Below are 20,933 nucleotides of genomic sequence, written 5' to 3'. Positions count from 1 at the left end.
GTTCGTGCGTGGAATCTGCCGAATGGAATCGCTTCGTAAGAAGCCACCATCTTTCCCAGGACTCTTGTGCATTGATGCACAGACACTTTCCCTGGTTTTAGGAGGTTCCTGACAAGTTCGGATAACTCCCTGGCTTTCTCCTCCGGAAGAAACACCTTTTTCTGAACCGTGTCCAGAATCATTCCCAGGAACAGCAGACGTGTCGTCGGGGTCAACTGAGATTTTGGAAAATTCAGAATCCACCCGTGTTGTTGCAGCACTAGTCGGGTTAGTGCTACTCCGTCCTCCAGCTGTTCTCTGGACCTTGCCCTTATCAGGAGATCGTCCAAGTAAGGGATAATTAATACGCCTCTTCTTCGCAGAAGAATCATCATTTCGGCCATTACCTTGGTAAAGACCCGAGGTGCCGTGGACAATCCAAACGGCAGCGTCTGAAACTGATAATGACAGTTTTGCACCACGAACCTGAGGTACCCTTGATGTGAAGGGCAAATTGGGACATGCAGGTAAGCATCCTTTATGTCCAGGGACACCATAAAGTCCCCTTCTTCCAGATTCGCTATCACTGCTCTGAGTGACTCCATCTTGAACTTGAATTTTTGTATGTACAGGTTCAAAGATTTCAGATTTAGAATAGGTCTTACCGAGCCGTCCGGCTTCGGTACCACAAATAGCGTGGTGTAATACCCCTTTCCCTGTTGTAGGAGGGGTACCTTGACTATCACCTGCTGAGAAAACAGCTTGTGAATGGCTTCCAATACCGTCGCCCTGTCTGAGGGAGACGTTGGCAAAGCGGACTTTAGGAAACTGCGAGGGGGAGACTTCTCGAATTCCAACCTGTAACCCTGAGATACTACCTGCAGGATCCAGGGGTCCACCTGTGAGCAAGCCCACTGTGCGCTGAAATTCTTGAGTCGACCCCCCACCGCTCCTGAGTCCGCTTGTAAGGCCCCAGCGTCATGCTGAGGGCTTTGCAGAACCCTGAGAGGGCTTCTGTTCCTGGGCAGGGGCTGCTTGCTGCCCTCTCTTACCCCTTCCTCTGCCCCGAGGCAGATATGACTGTCCTTTTGTCCGCTTGTTCTTATAGGACCGAAAGGACTGCGGCTGAAAAGACGGTGTCTTTTTCTGTTGGGAGGGGGTCTGAGGTAAAAAGGTGGATTTTCCGGCAGTTGCCGTGGCCACCAGATCCGATAGACCGACGCCAAATAATTCCTCCCCTTTATACGGCAATACTTCCATATGTCGTTTGGAATCCGCATCACCTGACCACTGTCGCGTCCATAAACTCCTTCTGGCAGATATGGACATCGCATTTACTCTCGATGCCAGAGTGCAAATATCTCTCTGAGCATCTCCCATATAAAGGAAAGCATCCTTTAATTGCTCTATAGTCAATAAAATACTGTCCCTATCCAGGGTATCAATATTTTCAGTCAGGGAATCCAACCAGACGACCCCAGCACTGCACATCCAGGCTGAGGCGATGGCTGGTCGCAGTATAACACCAGTATGTGTGTATATACTTTTTAGGGTAGTTTCCAGTCTCCTATCAGCTGGATCCCTGAGGGCGGCCGTATCAGGAGACGGTAACGCCACTTGTTTTGATAAGCGTGTGAGCGCCTTATCCACCCTAGGGGGTGTTTCCCAGCGCGCCCTAACCTCTGGCGGGAAAGGGTATAATGCTAATAACTTTTTTGAAATTAGCACTTTTCTATCTGGGTTAACCCACGCTTCATCACATACATCATTTAATTCCTCTGATTCAGGAAAAACTACAGGTAGTTTTTTCACCCCCCACATAATACCCCTTTTTGTGGTACTTGCAGTATCAGAGATATGCAAAGCCTCCTTCATTGCCGTGATCATATAACGTGTGGCCCTACTTGAAAATAAGAATTTACTTACCGATAATTCTATTTCTCGTAGTCCGTAGTGGATGCTGGGGACTCCGTAAGGACCATGGGGAATAGCGGCTCCGCAGGAGACTGGGCACATCTAAAGAAAGCTTTAGGATCACCTGGTGTGCACTGGCTCCTCCCCCTATGACCCTCCTCCAAGCCTCAGTTAGGATACTGTGCCCGGACGAGCGTACACAATAAGGAAGGATTTTGAATCCCGGGTAAGACTCATACCAGCCACACCAATCACACTGTACAACTTGTGATCTGAACCCAGTTAACAGCATGATAATAGAGGAGCCTCTAGAAAAGATGGCTCACTACAACAATAACCCGAATTTTTTGGTAACAATAATTATGTACCAGTATTGCAGACAATCCGCACTTGGGATGGGCGCCCAGCATCCACTACGGACTACGAGAAATAGAATTATCGGTAAGTAAATTCTTATTTTCTCTGACGTCCTAGTGGATGCTGGGGACTCCGTAAGGACCATGGGGATTATACCAAAGCTCCCAAACGGGCGGGAGAGTGCGGATGACTCTGCAGCACCGAATGAGAGAACTCCAGGTCCTCTTTAGCCAGGGTATCAAATTTGTAGAATTTTACAAACGTATTTGCTCCTGACCAAGTAACTGCTCTGCAAAGTTGTAAAGCCGAGACCCCTCGGGCAGCTGCCCAAGATGAGCCCACCTTCCTTGTGGAGTGGGCATTTTAAGATTTTTGGCTGTGGCAGGCCTGCCACAGAATGTGCAAGCTGAATTGTACTACAAATCCAACGAGCAATCGTCTGCTTAGAAGCAGGAGCACCCAGTTTGTTGGGTGCATACAGGATAAACAGCGAGTCAGATTTTCTGACTCCAGCCGTCCTGGAACATGCATTTTCAGGGTCCTGACCACGTCAAGCAACTTGGAATCCTCCAAGTCCTTAGTAGCCGCAGGCACCACAATAGGTTGGTTCATGTGAAATGCAGAAACCACCTTAGGTAGAAAATTTGAGGACGAGACCTCAATTCTGCCCTTTCAGAATGAAATATTAAGTAAGGGCTTTTATATGATAAAGCCGCCAATTCTGACACACGCCTGGCTGAAACCAGGGCTAACTCGTCACTTCCATGTGAGATATTTTAAGTATACAGTGGTGAGTGGTTCAAACCAATGTGACTTTAGGAAACTCAACACAACATTGAGATCCCCAAGGTGCCACTGGAGGCACAAAAGGAGACTGTATATGCAGCACCCCTTTTACAAATGTCTGAACTTCAGGCACTGAAGCCAGTTCTTTTTGGAAGAAAATCGACAGGGCCGAAATTTGAACCTTAATGGACCCTAATTTTAGGCCCATAGACAGTCCTGTTTGCAGGAAATGGAGGAAACGACCCAGTTGAAATTCCTCTGTAGGGGCCTTCTTGGCCTCACCCCACGCAACATATTTTCGCCAAATGCGGTGATAATGTTTTGCGGTTACGTCTTTCCTGGCCTTGACCAGGGTAGGGATCTTCAGGATCCGGCATTCAACCGCCATGCCGTCAAACGCAGCCGCGGTAAGTCTTGGAACAGACAAGGCCCTTGCTGGAGCAGGTCCTTTCTTAGAGGTAGAGGCCACGGTTCGTCCGTGAGCATCTCTTGAAGTTCCGGATACCAAGTCCTTCTTGGCCAATCCGGAACCACGAGTATAGTTCTTACTCCTCTCCTTCTTATGATTCTCAGTACTTTTGGTATGAGGGGCAGAGGAGGGAACACATACACTGACTGGTACACCCACGGTGTTACCAGAGCGTCCACCTTTATTGCCTGAGGGTCCCTTGACCTGGCGCAACATCTGTCTAGTTTTTTTTGTTTTTGTTTTTTTGTTTAGACGGGACGCCATTATGTCCACCTTTTGTTTTTCCCAACGGTTTACAATCAGGTGGAAGACTTCTGGGTGAAGTCCCCACTCTCCCGGGTGAAGGTCGTGTCTGCTGAGGAAGTCTGCTTCCCAGTTGTCCACTCCCGGAATGAACACTGCTGACAGTGTTATCACATGATTTTCTGCCCAGCTAAAATCCTTGCAGCTTCTGCCATTGCCCTCCTGCTTCTCGTGCCGCCCTGTCTGTTTTCGTGGGCGACTGACGTGATGTTGTCCGATTGGATCAATACCGCCTGACCCTGAAGCAGGGGTTTCGCTTGACTTAGGGCATTGTAAATGGCCCTTAGTTCCAGAATGTTTATATGAAGAGATGTCTCCAGGCTTGACCATAAGCCCTGGAAATTCCTTCCCTGTGTGACTGCTCCCCAGCCTCGCAGGCTGGCATCCGTGGCCACCAGGACCCAGTCCCGAATGCCGAATCTGCGGCCCTCTAGAAGATGAGCACTCTGCAACCACCACAGGAGGGATACCCTTGTCCCTGGTGACAGGGTTATCCGCTGAAGCATCTGAAGATGCGACCCGGACCATTTGTCCAGAAGGTTCCACTGTGCGTGGAATCTGCCGAATGGGATTGCTTCGTAGGAAGCCACCATTTTTACCCAGAACCCTTGTGCATTGATGCACTGAGACTTGGTTCGGTTTTAGGAGGTTCCTGACTAGCTCGGATAACTCCCTGGCTTTCTCCTCCGGGAGAAGCACCTTCTTTCTGGACTATGTCCAGAATCATCCCTAGGAACAGAAGACAAGTCGTCGGAATCAGCTGCGATTTTGGAATATTGAAAATCCAATCGTGCTGCCGCAACACTACCTGATATAGTGCTACACCGATCTCCAACTGTTCCCTGGATCTTACCCTTATCAGGGAATCGTCCAAGTAAAGGATAACTAAAATTCCCTTCCTTCGAAGGAATATCATCATTTCGGTCATTACTTCAGTAAAGACCCGGGGTGCCGTGGACCATCCCTACGGCAGCGTCCGAACTGATACAGTTCTGTACCATAACCTGAAATACCCTTGGTGAGAAGGGTAAATTTTGACATGAAGGTAAGCATCCTTGATGTCCCGAGACATCATGTAGTCCCCTTCTTCCAGGTTTGCAATCACTGCTCTGAGTGACTCAATTTTGAATTTGAACCTCTGTATGCAAGTGTTCAAAGATTTTAGATTTTAGATTTTTTTTTTTCAATATTACGTTTTTATTGAGTTTTCAAACACATTACAATTACAAATAAATTAGCAAATGTAATCTGAAAAAGGGGGAGAAGACATATATATAACATAACTAATAAAGACAAGGGGAAGGATAAGTAGGTATCAGGGGGATCATAGTTCAGCAATGATATTATATTGTGATGAAGGGCAGAAGGTCTGCATCGCGGAACAAGCTAATGTCCAATATGGATCGGGGAGTGAAGGACAGAGAGGTCAGGTATGTCAGCTGGTGTACCAGAGGTACCGATTTGGCCCGATCTCTCCTTATATAGGGACCATTTAAGCCATTTCTTTCTAATAGGGATAGTCTCCGAAGAGTGGGTGCCCTCAGCTGTTTCGAACACATAGTGTTGATGTACCTTTTGTACTATCATTGCTAAGGTGGGGACGACTGCCGACTTCCATTTGGAAGCTATAGCGGCCTTGGATGCTATGAGAATGTGTCCCAAAAGATACCCATCAGGACTAGACATTTCCCCGTAATAATAGTGAAAGAGTGCCAACAGGGGGTCAGGTGTAAGGGTTACTCCTAATATGTGGGAGATAAAAAGGAACACCTCCCTCCAGAGCGACTGTATTGCTGGACATAACCAAAATATATGAAGGATATCTCCCACCATCCCACAATTCCTCCAACAGCCCGCGGAGACATCAGGCCAAATCTTGTGTAACCTCTCCGGTGTAAAATATACCCTATGGACCAATTTGTAATACATTTCGCAGTGATTTACACATTTGGAAATTTTGAAACAAGATTTAAAGATCGCTTTCCATATATCTTCGGTGAAGACCATAGGGAGGTCTTTCTCCCATTTAGTCTGAGAGGGGAAAGTCCCATGCCGGGATTCAGCGACCAGATATTGGTACCATCTGGAAATTCCCCCATTACCGCTAGGCAATAAAAGGGAGGTCAGGAATTTAGGAAGACCGGTATGGCGGGCTCGGTTGGGGGAGCAGCTTTGGAGCCAATGTCTCAGTTGCAGATACTTATGGAAATCTTGTTTAGGCACCTGAAATTGTTCCTGGAGTAGGGAAAAGGGGACTAAAACACCGTCTAGTAGGACATCCTGCAGGGCGGATATGCCCATGTCCCTCCAATGGTGCAAATGCAGATCTGGGATCAATAGGGCTATAGTGTGGAGAGATAATTGGGGGGAGGGCATAGCGCCAGCAGGGAGAGATTTAAGTACCGTTCTCCATATCCGCATCGTTATTTGGACCGCGGAGCATTCAGCTACCTCAGCGGGGATTAAGGTGGTAGGTAACCAGAACAAGTCTGGTAATGTAAAGGGGGATACAGCGTTCTGTTCTAAGGATACCCATGGTTTAGGAGTGCTCTGGGAGAGCCAATCACTGGCCTGGGCGAGTAAACACGCACTATGGTATCTTTCTAAATCTGGGTATGCAACTCCACCGGCACATTTTGGCGCAATTAAAGTGGATTTCGCTATTCTCGGCTTTGAGCCTCCCCAGACATAGTTGGTTATCAATCTGTTAAACTTATTGCAAATATCTTTAGGGAAGGTTCTGGGGATAGTTCGAAAAAGATACATCAATTTAGGTAGGAGGACCATTTTTGCGGCTGCCACTCGTCCAACCCAGGAAACCTCCTGCATCATCCAGTCTTTGATAAATAGTTCAAATGCCCGAAAGAGAGGGTCGTAGTTACACCCCATTAGATCCCGTTCCCTAGATATATGGACGCCTAAATATTTAAGTGATCTGAGTTGCCACGCGTATTTGTAATCGTTTTTTAGACGTCTAAGGGTATTGTCGGGCACATTCAGAGGGAGGGCCTCAGTCTTAGTAGTATTCAACTTGTAGTATGAGACTGCTGCGTAAGAGTTCAAGAGGGAATGTAAATGTGGCAGCGACGATTCAGGCTCTCTAAGGCATACTAAGATATCGTCGGCAAAGAGACAGACTTTGTGAGACATTCCCCCTATCACTGGACCAACAATTGAGTCTAACGTCCTGATCCGCTCCGCCAGAGGTTCGACAGCCAGCACAAAAATGAGGGGTGACAGGGGGCAGCCCTGGCGAGTCCCATTAGTTATATTAAATGTAGAGGAGATGCACCCATTAGTGAAAACCGAAGCCGAGGGTGAGGAATACAAAGCCAGTATGGAGTCTAGTATTTTGCCCGCAAACCCAAAACAGCCCAGGGTGGCCCTCAGATAGTCCCAGTGGAGTCTATCGAATGCCTTCTCTGCATCCAGAGAAAGGAGCAAGAGAGGTTCGTCTCGGGCTTGGCAGCGTTCAATCAAGTTAATTACTCTGCGTGTGTTATCTGATGCTTGCCGGCCTATTACAAAGCCCACCTGGTCTGGTTTAATCAAGCCGGGCAAGAGGGGGGATATCCTATTTGCGACCATGTTGGCGAATAATTTAAGGTCGGTATTCAGCAGTGCTATCGGGCGATAGTTCTGAACCGCTGTAGGAGATTTGCCCGGTTTAGGGATGGTAACTATTCGGGCCTCCAACATTTCCTTCGGGAAATATGTAGAGTCAGAGGCTTCATTGAAAACCGACAATAAAAGCGGGGCAAGAGTTGTTTTATATGCTTTGTAAAAGTTAGATGGGTATCCATCTGGACCGGGGGCCTTATTTACTGGACAGGAGTCTATGACTGCTTCGACTTCCTCGAGTACCCAGGGTGAGCTAATGGACTCGAGGGTCTGAGGATCAATAGTGGGAAGCGACAGCCCATCTAAGAAATTAGCTATGTCTGCCGGAGTGGGCTGAGGGATACTAGGGTCTTTTCTAAGGTTATACAGCTGCGAATAATATGCAGCAAACGCATTAGCTATCTCACCTGGATCAGTTACTTTAACTCCCGAGGATGTATGGATTGCTTGTATGCGTTCTTTTGCTCTGCGCCCCCTCAGTTTACGTGCCAGTAGACGGCCCGCTCTATTACCGAGCCTATAGTATTGTTGGTTGAGCCGCTGCAGATTGCGGTGAACTTCCACTAAGGCAAATGTATTTACCTTTTCGCGGGCGGCGAGTAGTTGCTTAAAGAGGGCTTTATTATCTGGGTTAATTTTATGCGCAGATGCCAGACGGGCAGCCTCCCTTTCAGCCGAGGCGTGTCTGTTTCTATATTCCCGTTTAAGTCTAGATGCTATCTGGATTGCAGAGCCTCTAACCACGGCTTTCAGGGAACACCAATGGGTGAAGATGGATGTATCCTTGGGGCAATTTGTCTCCAAATAAAGATCTAGGGAATGCTGGATGGCTTGGCGGGCCTCAGGGCGGGCAAGAAGGCATGAACCCAGTCTCCATGGACCATGTGGGACCACCCTCTTACTAATATCCCAAGCTACAACAAGTGGTGAGTGGTCTGACCAAGTCATAGGTAATATGTCCGCTTTACTAATGGCCGCTAAGGTCCATTTATCCGCTAAGGCTAGGTCTATTCTAGAATATGAACTGTGTACGTGGGAATAAAAAGTGTAATCTCGTTCTGCAGGGTGTTTGGCTCTCCAGACGTCATACAACTCATACTCAGCTAAGAGTTGACTAAATCTGCCTGAGGGGTCCTGGGATGGACTGCTACGCAGGGTTCGGGTTGGACGGGAACGATCTATAGTGGGGTCCAGCACCATGTTGAAGTCTCCAAGGATCAAGAGGGCTCCCCTAGTATGCTCCTGGAGCACTCTACAAAAGGTTCTAAGAAATGGGATTTGTTTGGTGTTAGGGGCGTAGCAAGAGACCAGCGTGGTCTCTACATTTTCTAGTTGACCCACTAAGATTAGATATCTCCCGTTAGGGTCTTCATATTTAGAGGACAGAACGAATGGACAGTGTTGTGCTATAAGAAGAGCCACTCCAGCTCTCTTAGTGGGTCCGTTTGCAGTATAGCAAAGGGGGTATCGTGAATTAGTGAAGAGGGGGGGGTTTTGGTTCTGGAAATGTGTCTCCTGCACCGCCACCACCTGTGCCTTAAGCTTCTGAAAATAATTCAAGGCCACTCTTCGCTTTTGGGGAGAATTAAGGCCTTTGGCATTAATAGAAACTATCTTAACCATAATCTGCTTCCGATGGGGTTAGTGATTTCGTTAACTTATTTCTGCGTTTAAGCTGATCTACCTGAGAAGGGGGGGGGAACATAACAGAAGACATGAGAAAAAACATAAGGAAAATAAGAAAAATAAAAAAAACGAAACTAAATTGATCTCTCTTGAGATCACATCCAGTCGCCATGTTGTGGCGGCTGTGTAGGCTAAAGGGGGGGTTGGTGGCAGCACTCCCACCTGCCGCCATACTTTTATATTGTAATCTAAAGAAATTACGAACATCTCAATAGTATATGAGCAAGTTAATGCACAAGTGTGCAATCCAAATCTTCAGGGCAAATAAAGCAGAGCAACAACATTCTAACTAGGGAACAGAACACATAAATCCAACATTAGACTCAGTCCAGCGACTCCCTCTGTATATCAAACACTAAGGCTATACCAACAGGCCCACAATGAAAATTAGAAAATTAAAAAATGAAGAAAAAAAACGCTATGTCAGGGTAGGCGTCAGGCACATTGCCCCTATCGAAAGAGTCACTGGAGTCACAACAGTGGGAACACAGTAGCTAAGGAAACATTCCGACTCAGAGCGGGCCTCCTCACTTCACCGAGGACCAGTCCTGCTGAAGTCGACGGGGGGAGGGGTCCGCCGCGGGATCAACAATGTTCCATGACCTCAGCAATTTCGTTCCTTCATCTATGGAAGAAATAGAGACAGTGGAGCCATCTCGGGAGACCAGCAACTTGGTAGGGAAACCCCAACGATATGGGATATCCGCCTTCCTGAGGGCCGTAGTGATCGGTTGAAACGACCGCCTTTTGAAAAGGGTGGCAGCTGACAGGTCACCGAAGAGTTGGAGTCCCTGAAGGGCTGAGGATGTGTCAGATGACGGTCTAGACGCTTTCAATAAGGCCTCTTTAACGTGGAAGTAGTGCAGTTTCATTAGGACATCTCTAGGGGCCTCTCCTGGGGCCGCTCTGGCCTTCGGCAGCCGATGTATCCGGTCTATTAGGAAGTCTGCAGATGGGGATTTAGGTAAAAGTGCCTTAAACAAGGCCACGGCGTAGTCGTGTAAACTGCTGTGTGACACCGATTCGGGGACCCCACGTAGTTTGAGATTACTGCGGCGCGACCTGTCTTCCAAATCTGTGACTTTGTCTCGCAAAAGCTTCACTTCCGCTTCCAATGCATCATGGGAGTCCAATAGGCCGTTATGAGACCCCACAACTTCCTCCATTTTAGTTTCCAAATGATCTGTGCGACCACCTAGGTCGTCAATCGACTGTTGACACGCCGTTAATGTGGTACGGAACTCAGCCGCAACCTCCTCCTTAAATCGGGACAGCAGTAGCTTCATAGTACCAACCGTAAGGGCCTCTCCATCTCCTACTCCGTCCAGACCCGCAGCCGTTCCGGCTTTGGGAGGGGGCACCTCCAGTTGGGGAGAGGTCTGAGGGACTGCACCCTTTGTAGAGGTCCCGACGACTTTGGAGCCAGGCATTTTCGGAGACGACTTGAAAAATGACAGCTGTTGCGCAGGTTTTGACGGTTTGTTACGTCTTGCAGGCATAATAAGGCCCCGAGGAGGAAAGCTCAGCGTTTTCAAACACAGGACTGTAATGGTCAGAAGGCTCCACTGTCTCAGGGACTAATGAGACATCACGTAGATAAAGGCAGGGGTGGGAGAGTCCTCTTGTATTACATTGGCATAAGCAGGGCTGACATAGGTGTTAAGTTATCCATACTCTTTGCACACAGAGGAGATACTGAGGAGAGCTCCAGCCTCCACCTTCCTAATGCTCCAGGGAGATTCGGGTTAGGACTGCCGATTTTATAGGAACTGGGGTTATTGTAGCTGAAGGGGGAATAATTCCCGACGTAATCAGGCTCTGGTATAAGGGTGCAGCTTTTCTCCGGGGGAAGGATCCAGGCAGAGAGGGGGATGCATTGGTAATGACGGGGTCTGGGTCCCCTAAATTAGCCCCTGCGGCCCTTTAATAACGGGCTTCTACCTCCAGCCTCAGTGTTAAACTTTTCTTGGGAGGGGGTCCCAGGTGGCCGTGCAGGCCGTGCAGGTTTCACTGTCTGCTGCCTAGTGATACCCACAGCCGTGGGTGAACTCGCGGGGGGCCACAGGCCCTTCAGGTGACTTAGGGCGAGCCGGGCGGGGGTCGGGGAGGAGGGTCTAGGGTGTCTCCTCAGGCCGCTCTCGCTCCTGGGCCCAGGAGCACGTTGGGAATGGGTCTCTGAAGTATTAGAGCGTACCTGCAGGAGTGGATGGTGATCCTCCGGCAGACAGAGGGGAGGTCGCGGGTGATTCAGCGGTCCGTCTGTCACTATGTGAGACAGGTGTTCAGGAAGGACTCCCCGGCGGTAGTTGTTGCGATCCTCCCTCCGGGCCAGGGCCGCCAGTCGCGTCCTCCCGGGGGCCGCCAGCCGCCTCCTTCGTGCCGCCGTCCGCCGCTGTATATCCTCTCTTCACCTGCAGTTAAGATGGCCGCCGCCCAGGCTCCGGAGCTCGAGGTCCGGCTAATCTTCGGTCTCGGAGTAAGTCTGTCGGGCGGGAAGGAGCCTCGGGTAGTGTAGACCGCTGTAGCAGCGGTAGCAGGGTTTCGGAGGGCACCACAGGCGTTCTCGGGGTAAGGGCCCACACGTCCGGGGATGCTCTAGAAATTGAGGCCCCGGCTTCAGGGCAAGGAGCAGGCCGCAGTCCGCAGGAGCCAGAAAACCGGCTCCCCGACTCCGCAGCACTGACTCCCCGCTTGCACCACCAGGGTAAAGCTTAGATCTGATCTCCCTGATCAGAGATTTATGTGAATGGAGGCTTATTTGAAACTATTAAGTCCCAGATCCCTGGGAGCTCAGATGCAGTGCTGCCTATTCAGTCAGCCTCCAGGCCACGCCCCCAGATTTTAGATTTTAAAATCGGTCTCACCGAGCCGTCTGGCTTCGGTACCACAATAGTGTGGAATAATACCCCGTTCCCTGTTGCAGGAGGGGTACCTTGATTATCACCTGCTGGGAATACAGCTTGTGAATGGCTTCCAAAACTGCCTCCCTGTCAGCGGGAGACGTCGGTAAAACAGACTTTTGGAAACGGCGAGGGGAATACGTCTCGAATTCCAATTTGTACCCCTGAAATATTATCTGAAGGATCCAGGGGTCTACTTGCGAGTGAGCCCACTGCGCACTGAAATTCATTGAGAACGGGACCCCACCGTGCCTGAACTTGTAAAGCCCTAGCGTCATACTGAGGGCTTGGCAGAGGCGGAAAAGGGTTTCTGTTCCTTGGAACTGGCTGATCTCTGCAGCCATTTTCCTCTCCCTCTGTCACGAGCAGAAAAGAGGAACCCTTTTGTCCGCTTGCCAACCAGGACTGCGCCTGATAATACGGCGTCTTATTTTGAGAGGCGACCTGGGGTACATCCCCTCTTTTAAGGCAATACTTCCAAATGCCGTTTGGAATCCGCATCACCTGACCACTTTACTGGAATAATTGCTTATACTTGATGCCAGTCGGCAAATATTCCGCTGTGCATCATGCATATATAGAAATGCATCTTTTAATTGCTCTATAGGCAATAATATACTGTCCTTATCTAGGATATCATATTTCCAGTCAGGGAATCCGACCACGCCAACCCAGCACTGCACATCCAGGCTGAGGCGATTGCTGGTCGCAGTATAACACCAGTATGTGTGTAAATACATTTTAGGATACGCTCCTGCTTTCTATCAGCAGGATCCTTAAGGGCGGCCATCTCAGGAGAGGGTAGAGCCCTTGTTTTTACAAGCGTGTGAGCGCTTTATCCACCCTAGGGGGTGTTTCCCAACGCACCCTAACCTCTGGCGGGAAAAGGTATACTGCCAATAACTTTTTAGAAATTATCAATTGTTATCGGGGGGAAACCCACGCATCATCACACACCTCATTTTATTTCTCAGATTCAGGAAAACTACAGGAAGTTTTTCCTCACCAAACATAATACCCCTTTTTTTTTTTGGTGGTATTCATATTATCAGAAAAGTGTAAACTTTTTCCATTGCCTCAATCATGCAATGTGTGGCCCTATTGGAAATCACGGTTGTCTCTTCACCGTCGACACAGGAGTCAGTACCCTTGTCGGCGTCTGTATCTGAGGTAACGGGCGCTTTAGGGCCCCTGTATGAGACGTCTGGACATGCACAAGCTGAGTAGCCGGCTGTCTCATGTCAACCACTGTCTTTTATACAAAGCTGACACTGTCACGCAATTTCAACAGTACATCCACTCATGGTGTCGACCCCCTAGGGGGTGACAACACTATTTCAGACACTCTACTCCGTCTCCTCATCATTTTTCTCCTCATACATGTCGACACCAACGTACCGACACACAGCACACACACAGGGAATGCTCTGATAGAGGACAGGACCCCACTAGCCCTTTGGGGAGACAGAGGGAGAGTTTGCCAGCACACACCAGAGCGCTATATATATATACAGGGATAACCTTATATAAGTGTTTTTCCCTTTATAGCTGCTGTATTGTTATATACTGCGCCTAATTTGTGCCCCCCTCTCTTTTTTAACCCCTTTCTGTAGTGTAGTGACTGCAGGGGAGAGCCAGGGAGCTTCCCTCCAACTGAGCTGTGAGGGAAAATGGCGCCAGTGTGCTGAGGAGATAGGCTCCGCCCCTTTCTCTGCGTCCTTATCATCCTTTTTCTGTATGTTTTGGCAGGGGTTAAATGCATCCATATAGCCCAGGAGTTATATGTGATGCATTTATTTTAGCCATATAAGGTTTTTTTATCGATTTATTGCGTCTCAGGGCGCTGCCCCCCCCAGCGCCCTGCACCCTCAGTGACCGGAGTGTGAAGTGTGCTGAGAGCAATGGCGCACAGCTGCGGTGCTGTGCGCTACCTTATCTGAAGACAGGATCGTCTTCTGCCGCCGATTTTTCCGGACCTCTTCGCTCTTCTGGCTCTGTAAGGGGGACGGCGGCGCGGCTCCGGTGACCCATCCAGGCTGAACCTGTGATCGTCCCTCTGGAGCTAATGTCCAGTAGCCTAAGAAGCCCAATCCACTCTGCACGCAGGTGAGTTCGCTTCTTCTCCCCTTAGTCCCTCGATGCAGTGAGCCTGTTGCCAGCAGGTCTCACTGAAAATATAAACCTAAACTAAAACTTTCACAAAGAGCTCAGGAGAGCCCCTAGTGTGCACCCTTCTCGTCGGGCACAGAAATCTAACTGAGGCTTGGAGGAGGGTCATAGGGGGAGGAGCCAGTGCACACCAGGTGATCCTAAAGCTTTCTTTAGATGTGCCCAGTCTCCTGCGGAGCCGCTATTCCCCATGGTCCTTACGGAGTCCCCAGCATCCACTAGGACGTCAGAGAAAATACGTTTGTTTCATCACCGTCGACACTAGATTCAGTGTCTGTGTCTGGGTCTGTGTCGACCGACTGAGGTAAAGGGCGCTTTACAGCCCCTGACGGTGTCTGAGACGCCTGGGCAGGTACTAACTGGTTTGCCGGCCGTCTCATGTCGTCAACTGATTTTTGTAATGTGCTGACATTATCACGTAATTCCATAAACAAAGCCATCCATTCCGGTGTTGACTCCCTGGGGGGTGACATCACCATTATCGGCAATTGCTCTGCCTCCACACCAACATCGTCCTCATACATGTCGACACACACGTACCGACACACAGCAGACACACAGGGAATGCTCTTATCGAAGACAGGACCCCACTAGCCCTTTGGGGAGACAGAGGGAGAGTTTGCCAGCACACACCCAAGCGCTATAATATATATGGGAACAACCTTATATAAGTGTTGTTCCTTATAGCAGCTTAAATATATCAAAATATCGCCAAAAAATGCCCCCCCTCTCTGTTTTACCCTGTTTCTGTAGTGCAGTGCAGGGGAGAGTCCTGGGAGCCTTCCTCACAGCGGAGCTGAGCAGGAAAATGGCGCTGTGTGCTGAGGAGAATAAGCCCCGCCCCCTATTTCGGCGGGCTTTTCTCCCGGAGTTTTAGATATCTGGCATGGGTTAAATACATACATATAGCCTCAATGGCTATATGTGATGTATTCTTTTGCCATAAAGGTATTAAATATTGCTGCCCAGGGCGCCCCCAGCAGCGCCCTGCACCCTCCGTGACCGCTTGGTGTGAAGTGTGTGACAACAATGGCGCACAGCTGCAGTGCTGTGCGCTACCTTCATGAAGACTGAAGAGCCTTCTGCCGCCTGTTTCCGGACCTTCAATCTTCAGCATCTGTAAGGGGGGTCGGCGGCGCGGCTCCGGGACGAACCCCAGGGTGAGACCTGTGTTCCGACTCCCTCTGGAGCTAATGGTGTCCAGTAGCCTAAGAATCCAATCCATCCTGCACGCAAGTGAGTTGAAATTCTCTCCCCTAAGTCCCTCGATGCAGTGAGCCTGTTGCCAGCAGGACTCACTGAAAATAAAAAACCTAAAAACTTTTTCTAAGCAGCTCTTTAGGAGAGCCACCTAGATTGCACCCTGCTCGGACGGGCACAAAAACCTAACTGAGGCTTGGAGGAGGGTCATAGGGGGAGGAGCCAGTACACACCACCTAATCCTAAAGCTTTATTTTTGTGCCCTGTCTCCTGCGGGGCCGCTGTTCCCCATGGTCCTGACGGAGTCCCCAGCATCCACTTAGGACGTTAGAGAAATATATATATCTATCTATCTATATATATACCGTATTTGCCGGCGTATAAGACGACTGGGCGTATAAGACGACCCCCCAACATTTCCACTCAAAATATAGAGTTTGTTATGTACTCGCCATATAAGACTACCCCCTCTTCCGCACACCTTCCACACACCAAATAAAACGTAAAAGAACATCAGATTTGATTTGATTTCTCAGGAACACAGCCAGGCAGCCCACAACCCAGAGGAACTCTGGCAACACACTGTAGAAGACTAGAAGAAAAACAGCGGGCGCCACCTCCTCGTGTATAACCTTTTAATAGATCCGTAAAACAGAGATAAAAATTATACTCACAAACATAGGAGTATGACAGGCACATCAAGAGTATAAACACTGGATCAACAAAACCACGGGATAGGTAACATGTTTCTGGGGACCTTGCTGAGCTCCCAAAGGAATATTCATAATAGTGTGAGGGTTGCTAAGACCCCTCCCAAACCTGTATTATACCAGCCAATAGCACCGTAAATGCCAGAGGCTAATTAACTAAAGCTGAATGGAACAATAAACCTATGGGAGCTGCCATGCTGTTTGTTTTCTAAGCTGTTAACCAAACTGGAACTGTCAATGATAGAAGGAAGATAACAAATAGAGGGGCAGATGTATTAAGCCAGGCGCTGTCCCCCCCCCCCCCCCCCCTTCTTATGCACCGCCTGTCACTGCTGAATGTCGGCTCCTGCTCAGTGACATGAGCCGGGTGCTGCACTGTAACAATACGTGCAGCACCTGGCTCCTGTCCCTGTGTAGGAGCCGGACTTCACACAGCTTCACCCACCGGCAGCCGTACACTCACCGTACAGATAGAGGCACTTCACGGGGGAAGTGGGGTGGGCAGCCAACATCACCTTCTTAACCCCCTGGATTGCTGAAAACGGCGGTCCGACCTCGAGGCCACGCCCCTTATGCTAGGCCACGCCCGTTTCGCGACTTCCCACAGCGCGACTTCCCGCCCGGCGTATAAGACGACCCCCGGCGTATAAGACGACCCCCCGCTTGGAGGCATGTTTTTCAGGGGTAAAAAGTCGTCTTATACACCGGCAAATACGGTATATATATATACATACTAGGGTCTCAATCTCTGCTGATAAGGTATCTGTCCACGCTGCTACAGCGCTATAAACCCATGCCGACACAATCGCCGGTCTGAGTAGTGTACCAGAATGTGTGTAAATGGACTTCAAAGTACTTTTACTGCATGCTATCTGCAGGATCCCTGAGGATAGCTGTTAAGTCAGCGCTACCTTTTTGGCAAACGTGACACCCTAGGGGAAGATTCCCATCGTATCCTGGCCCTAGTAGGGAAAGGATACTCCCTGAGAATTCTTTGTGGGAAACTGCAGTCTCTTGTCTGGAGATTCCCTCTCTTTTTCATCATGAGAGGAGGGAAATTTACCTCAGCTTTCTTCCCCTTAAACATGTGTACCCTTGTGTCAGGGACAGATGAGTCATCAGTGATATGCAACACATTTTTTATTACAATAATCATATATTGAATACTTTCCTGCCATTTTGGCTGTAACTTTGCATTATCGTAGTCGTCACTGGAGTCAGACTCCGTGTCGATATCAGTGTCTATTATTTTGGATAGTGAGCATTGAGAGACTCTGAAGGTCTCTGCGACATAGGGACAGACATGGGTAGATTCCCGGTCTGTTCTCTAATCTTTTGTGCAATAAATTTACCTTAGCACTTAATTTCACATATCCAAACAGGTGTCGGCGTTGTCGACGGAGACACCACTCACACACACATTTGCTCCATCTCCTCCTTAGGGGAGCTTTTTACCTCAGACATGTCGACACACACGTACCGACACACCACACACTCAGGGAATGCTCATGTGAAGACAATTCCCCCACAAGGCCCTTTGGAGAGACAGAGAGGGAGTATGCCAGCACACACCCCAGCCCTATAAACCCAGGAATAACACAGTAACTTAATGTTAACCCAGTAGCTGCTGTTTATATAGATTTTTGCGCCTAATTATGTGCCCCCCCCTCTCTTTTTACCCTCTTCTACCGTGTATCTGCAGGGGAGAGCCTGGGAAGCTTCCTCTCAGCGGAGCTGTGGAGAAAAAATGGCGCAGGTGAGTGCTGAGGAAGAAGCCCCGCCCCCTCGACGGCGGGCTTCTGTCCCGCTTAAATATACATTTTCTTGGCGGGGGCTCATACCATATATACAGTGCCCAACTGTATATATGTGTACTTTTGCCAAACTAGGTCCATATGCTGCCCAGGGCGCCCCCCCCCCCCTGCGCCCTGCACCCTTACAGTGACCGGAGTATGTGAGGTGTGTGGGAGCAATGGCGCACAGCTGCAGTGCTGTGCGTTACCTCAGTGAAGAACTGAGTCTTCTGCCGCCGATTTCGAAGTCTTCTTGCTTCTCATACTCACCCGGCTTCTGTCTTCCGGCTCTGCGAGGGGGACGGCGGCGCGGCTCTGGGATCGGACGACGAGGGTGAGATGCTGTGTACGATCCCTCTGGAGCTAATGGTGTCCAGTAGCCTAAGAAGCAGGACCTAGCTTCAGAGAGTAGGGCTGCTTCTCTCCCCTCTGTCCCACGATGCAGGGAGTCTGTTGCCAGCAGATCTCCCTGAAAATAAAAAACCTAACAAAATACTTTCTCACAGCAAGCTCAGGAGAGCTCACTGAACAGCACCCAGCTCGTCCGGGCACAGTCTCAAACTGAGGTCTGGAGGAGGGACATAGAGGGAGGAGCCAGAGCACACCAGAATCTAAATTCTTTCTTAAAGTGCCCATGTCTCCCGCGGAGCCCGTCTATTCCCCATGGTCCTTACGGAGTCCCCAGCATCCACTAGGACGTTAGAGAAATAATGAATAAACATAATAAATATGTGGGGTGAAAAACGTTTGGAACTGATTGTTATATAAGGGCTCTGCCTCTAGCTTTAGTACGCTGCAACATTCCCCATTTTGTGTAATATCTTTGCCTAGTCCACCCAGGGTAACCTCTGTAGCGCACCCAAAATGGCTGCCTCACCCAGTACCTTTTGTGGATGGGCTCTGCAACCTGTGGAACTTACTAATCAAAATGGCTGCAATAAGCCGGCACGTTATGCAGACATAAAGCTTTGCTACTCTACTTGGACCATATATTGAATATGGGGTACGATGTGGGTGAGAAAAATACAAAAGAAGTTGAGAGACAAAACAGGAGACACTGGGTCATCAGACGCTGAACGGCGATTTCACAGTCAGCATACAGATGTGTCCTCCTACATCTGCTCTGTATACTCCATGCAGCATGAGAAGCCTGTTGCGAGTCTTCTCTGGGTCCCCTGCTTCTCCGTCGGATGTTTTTTTTTTAAACGAAACTGCATCTTAGTTGCAACGCAATGCGACTAGGACGCACCAGCCTGTTATTAAATTCTGTTTCTGACTATACCATCCCCACCACAAGGGGGGCAGTAATACTGCAGCTTCACCACCAGACAAGGGAGAACTTACAGCTGTGGAGTGAGCGGTTTTCTGGCGCAACGAAGCCGCAGTATAAAAGAACACGTGTGTATGTGGGAAACCTGTGTTTATACTAAGATGGATTATCAAATCCAATGTCAGCTGCAGTCTTACCAGGCAATCATCACTCCGTTGTCAGTGCATAGCTTGGGCGGTGGACACAACAAGGACACGTCCATCCCATCTGTGACATGTTGCAGCATTCTGCGGATGTATCCGTTACTGGCCACTCCGCCGGATACAACCTAAGCAGGGACAAACCGACACATGAGATCCTTCCTGTCACAGTCTGTGTTTCCCAGTAATTACACATTCAGCGCAACTGGTATGTGCGAAATGCATCCAAATAAATCCGTACGATGAGCTCCGATCTCTGACACGATTCGAGATGGGTATCGATTTCTGTGTCTCCCCCCCAAAAAAGAACGATATTTATCTACCAAAAAAGGGTGATTTTGGATTGATCCTCAAGGTACGATGTATTGATCAATTCAAATAAAACAAAAATCACATTTCTGCAGCAGTGATCTACTTACCAGCTCCACGGCGCCCCCTAGTGCCTGATTTTTTTGTTTACTGTGCGTGCTCAATGTCTGCGCTAACTGCACATGTGAACAAGCCACCCCGGTGAAAGGGCCGTCTGTGCTCAGTGATGCTGAACTTTTTATAGTTCTGATCACTCTCTGATATCCCCTGGTATTGTATGTGTCTATTGGGACTCTCTGCATTACTACTAATTAATTAATTTTTTCTTCGTTTGCTAAAGTGATCCTTCATTCTTCTTAAGATTGCCTCAGACCTCTTTTTTTCTTATAGTATGCATATGTCTCCTAGAAATTTACGTGCATAGCAGTACTTTCTACTATTTGTCTTTAAGCCTACCTAATTGTAATTTGTGTGTGTTACTTATCAGCACTACATGACTGGCTCTTCCGATACCAAGTTATTTTGTAACTCTCATTATGTAACTTAATCTATGTCCCTTTTTTCATAATCTTCTGCACACTGGTCTTATGGCTCAGCAAAGTAGCCTGTTATATTGTCTTTAAACCTTTATTTTCAATAGGTGAGCTTAACCCACCTCTCTCATCTACTGTCCGCTATAACGAGGGCCGGTTCTTTGCCTTGTGGCGCCCCGGGCAAAATATAGGGGTGTGGCTTCAAATGGGGGCGTGGCCACGGCGCTGAAAGAAAAAATAAAATAAAAAAAAAGTATACTTACCATCCCCGTTCCTGATCCAGACCGCCTCCGCCGGCGCCGCCGCTCTTCTCCTCTCTTCGATCTATGGGAGAGACGTTATAACGTCTCTCCCATAGAACAGCATAGACACTAGAGGTCAATTATGACCCCTAGTGTCTGTGCCAGTATGTTGTGCGGTGCGCGATGACGTCATCGCGCATCGCACAGCAAAGGTCCTCTCCATGAAGGGAAACTAGACCGTAGCGTCTAGTTTCCCTTCATGGAGAGGACCTTTGCTGTGCGGTGCGCGATGACGTCATCGCGCACCGCACAACTAAGGTCCTCTCAATGAAGGGAAACTAGACGCTACGCGTCTGGTTCCCTTCAAAGCGGGGGGGCACAGCAGGGCACTGCGGGGGGCACAGTGGCGGATCTTGCCCTGGTGCGGCGCCCTCCGGATGGCGCCGGCGCCCTCCGGAAGGCGGCGCCCCGGGCAAAAGTACTGCTTGCCCG

The 20,933-nt window shown here is 49.1% G+C and overlaps 1 protein-coding gene across 2 annotated transcripts in view; it reads right to left on the bottom strand.

Moving 5' to 3' along the window:
• OSGEPL1 (O-sialoglycoprotein endopeptidase like 1) overlaps positions 1–20,933 on the bottom strand; it is a 109,086-nt gene that overhangs the window by 26,479 nt on the left and 61,674 nt on the right. For both annotated transcript variants that reach the window (XM_063932779.1, XM_063932780.1), the window contains exon 6: positions 19,355–19,485. In XM_063932779.1, the coding sequence (XP_063788849.1) occupies positions 19,355–19,485 (131 nt within the window). The remainder of the gene's footprint in view (positions 1–19,354; positions 19,486–20,933) is intronic.

The sequence above is a fragment of the Pseudophryne corroboree genome, chromosome 7 (genome assembly GCF_028390025.1).
Source record: "Pseudophryne corroboree isolate aPseCor3 chromosome 7, aPseCor3.hap2, whole genome shotgun sequence".
Taxonomy (NCBI): Eukaryota; Metazoa; Chordata; class Amphibia; order Anura; family Myobatrachidae; genus Pseudophryne; species Pseudophryne corroboree.
The sequence above is the reverse complement of the archived record's forward strand: the minus strand, read 5'-3'. Positions and strand labels throughout refer to the sequence as shown.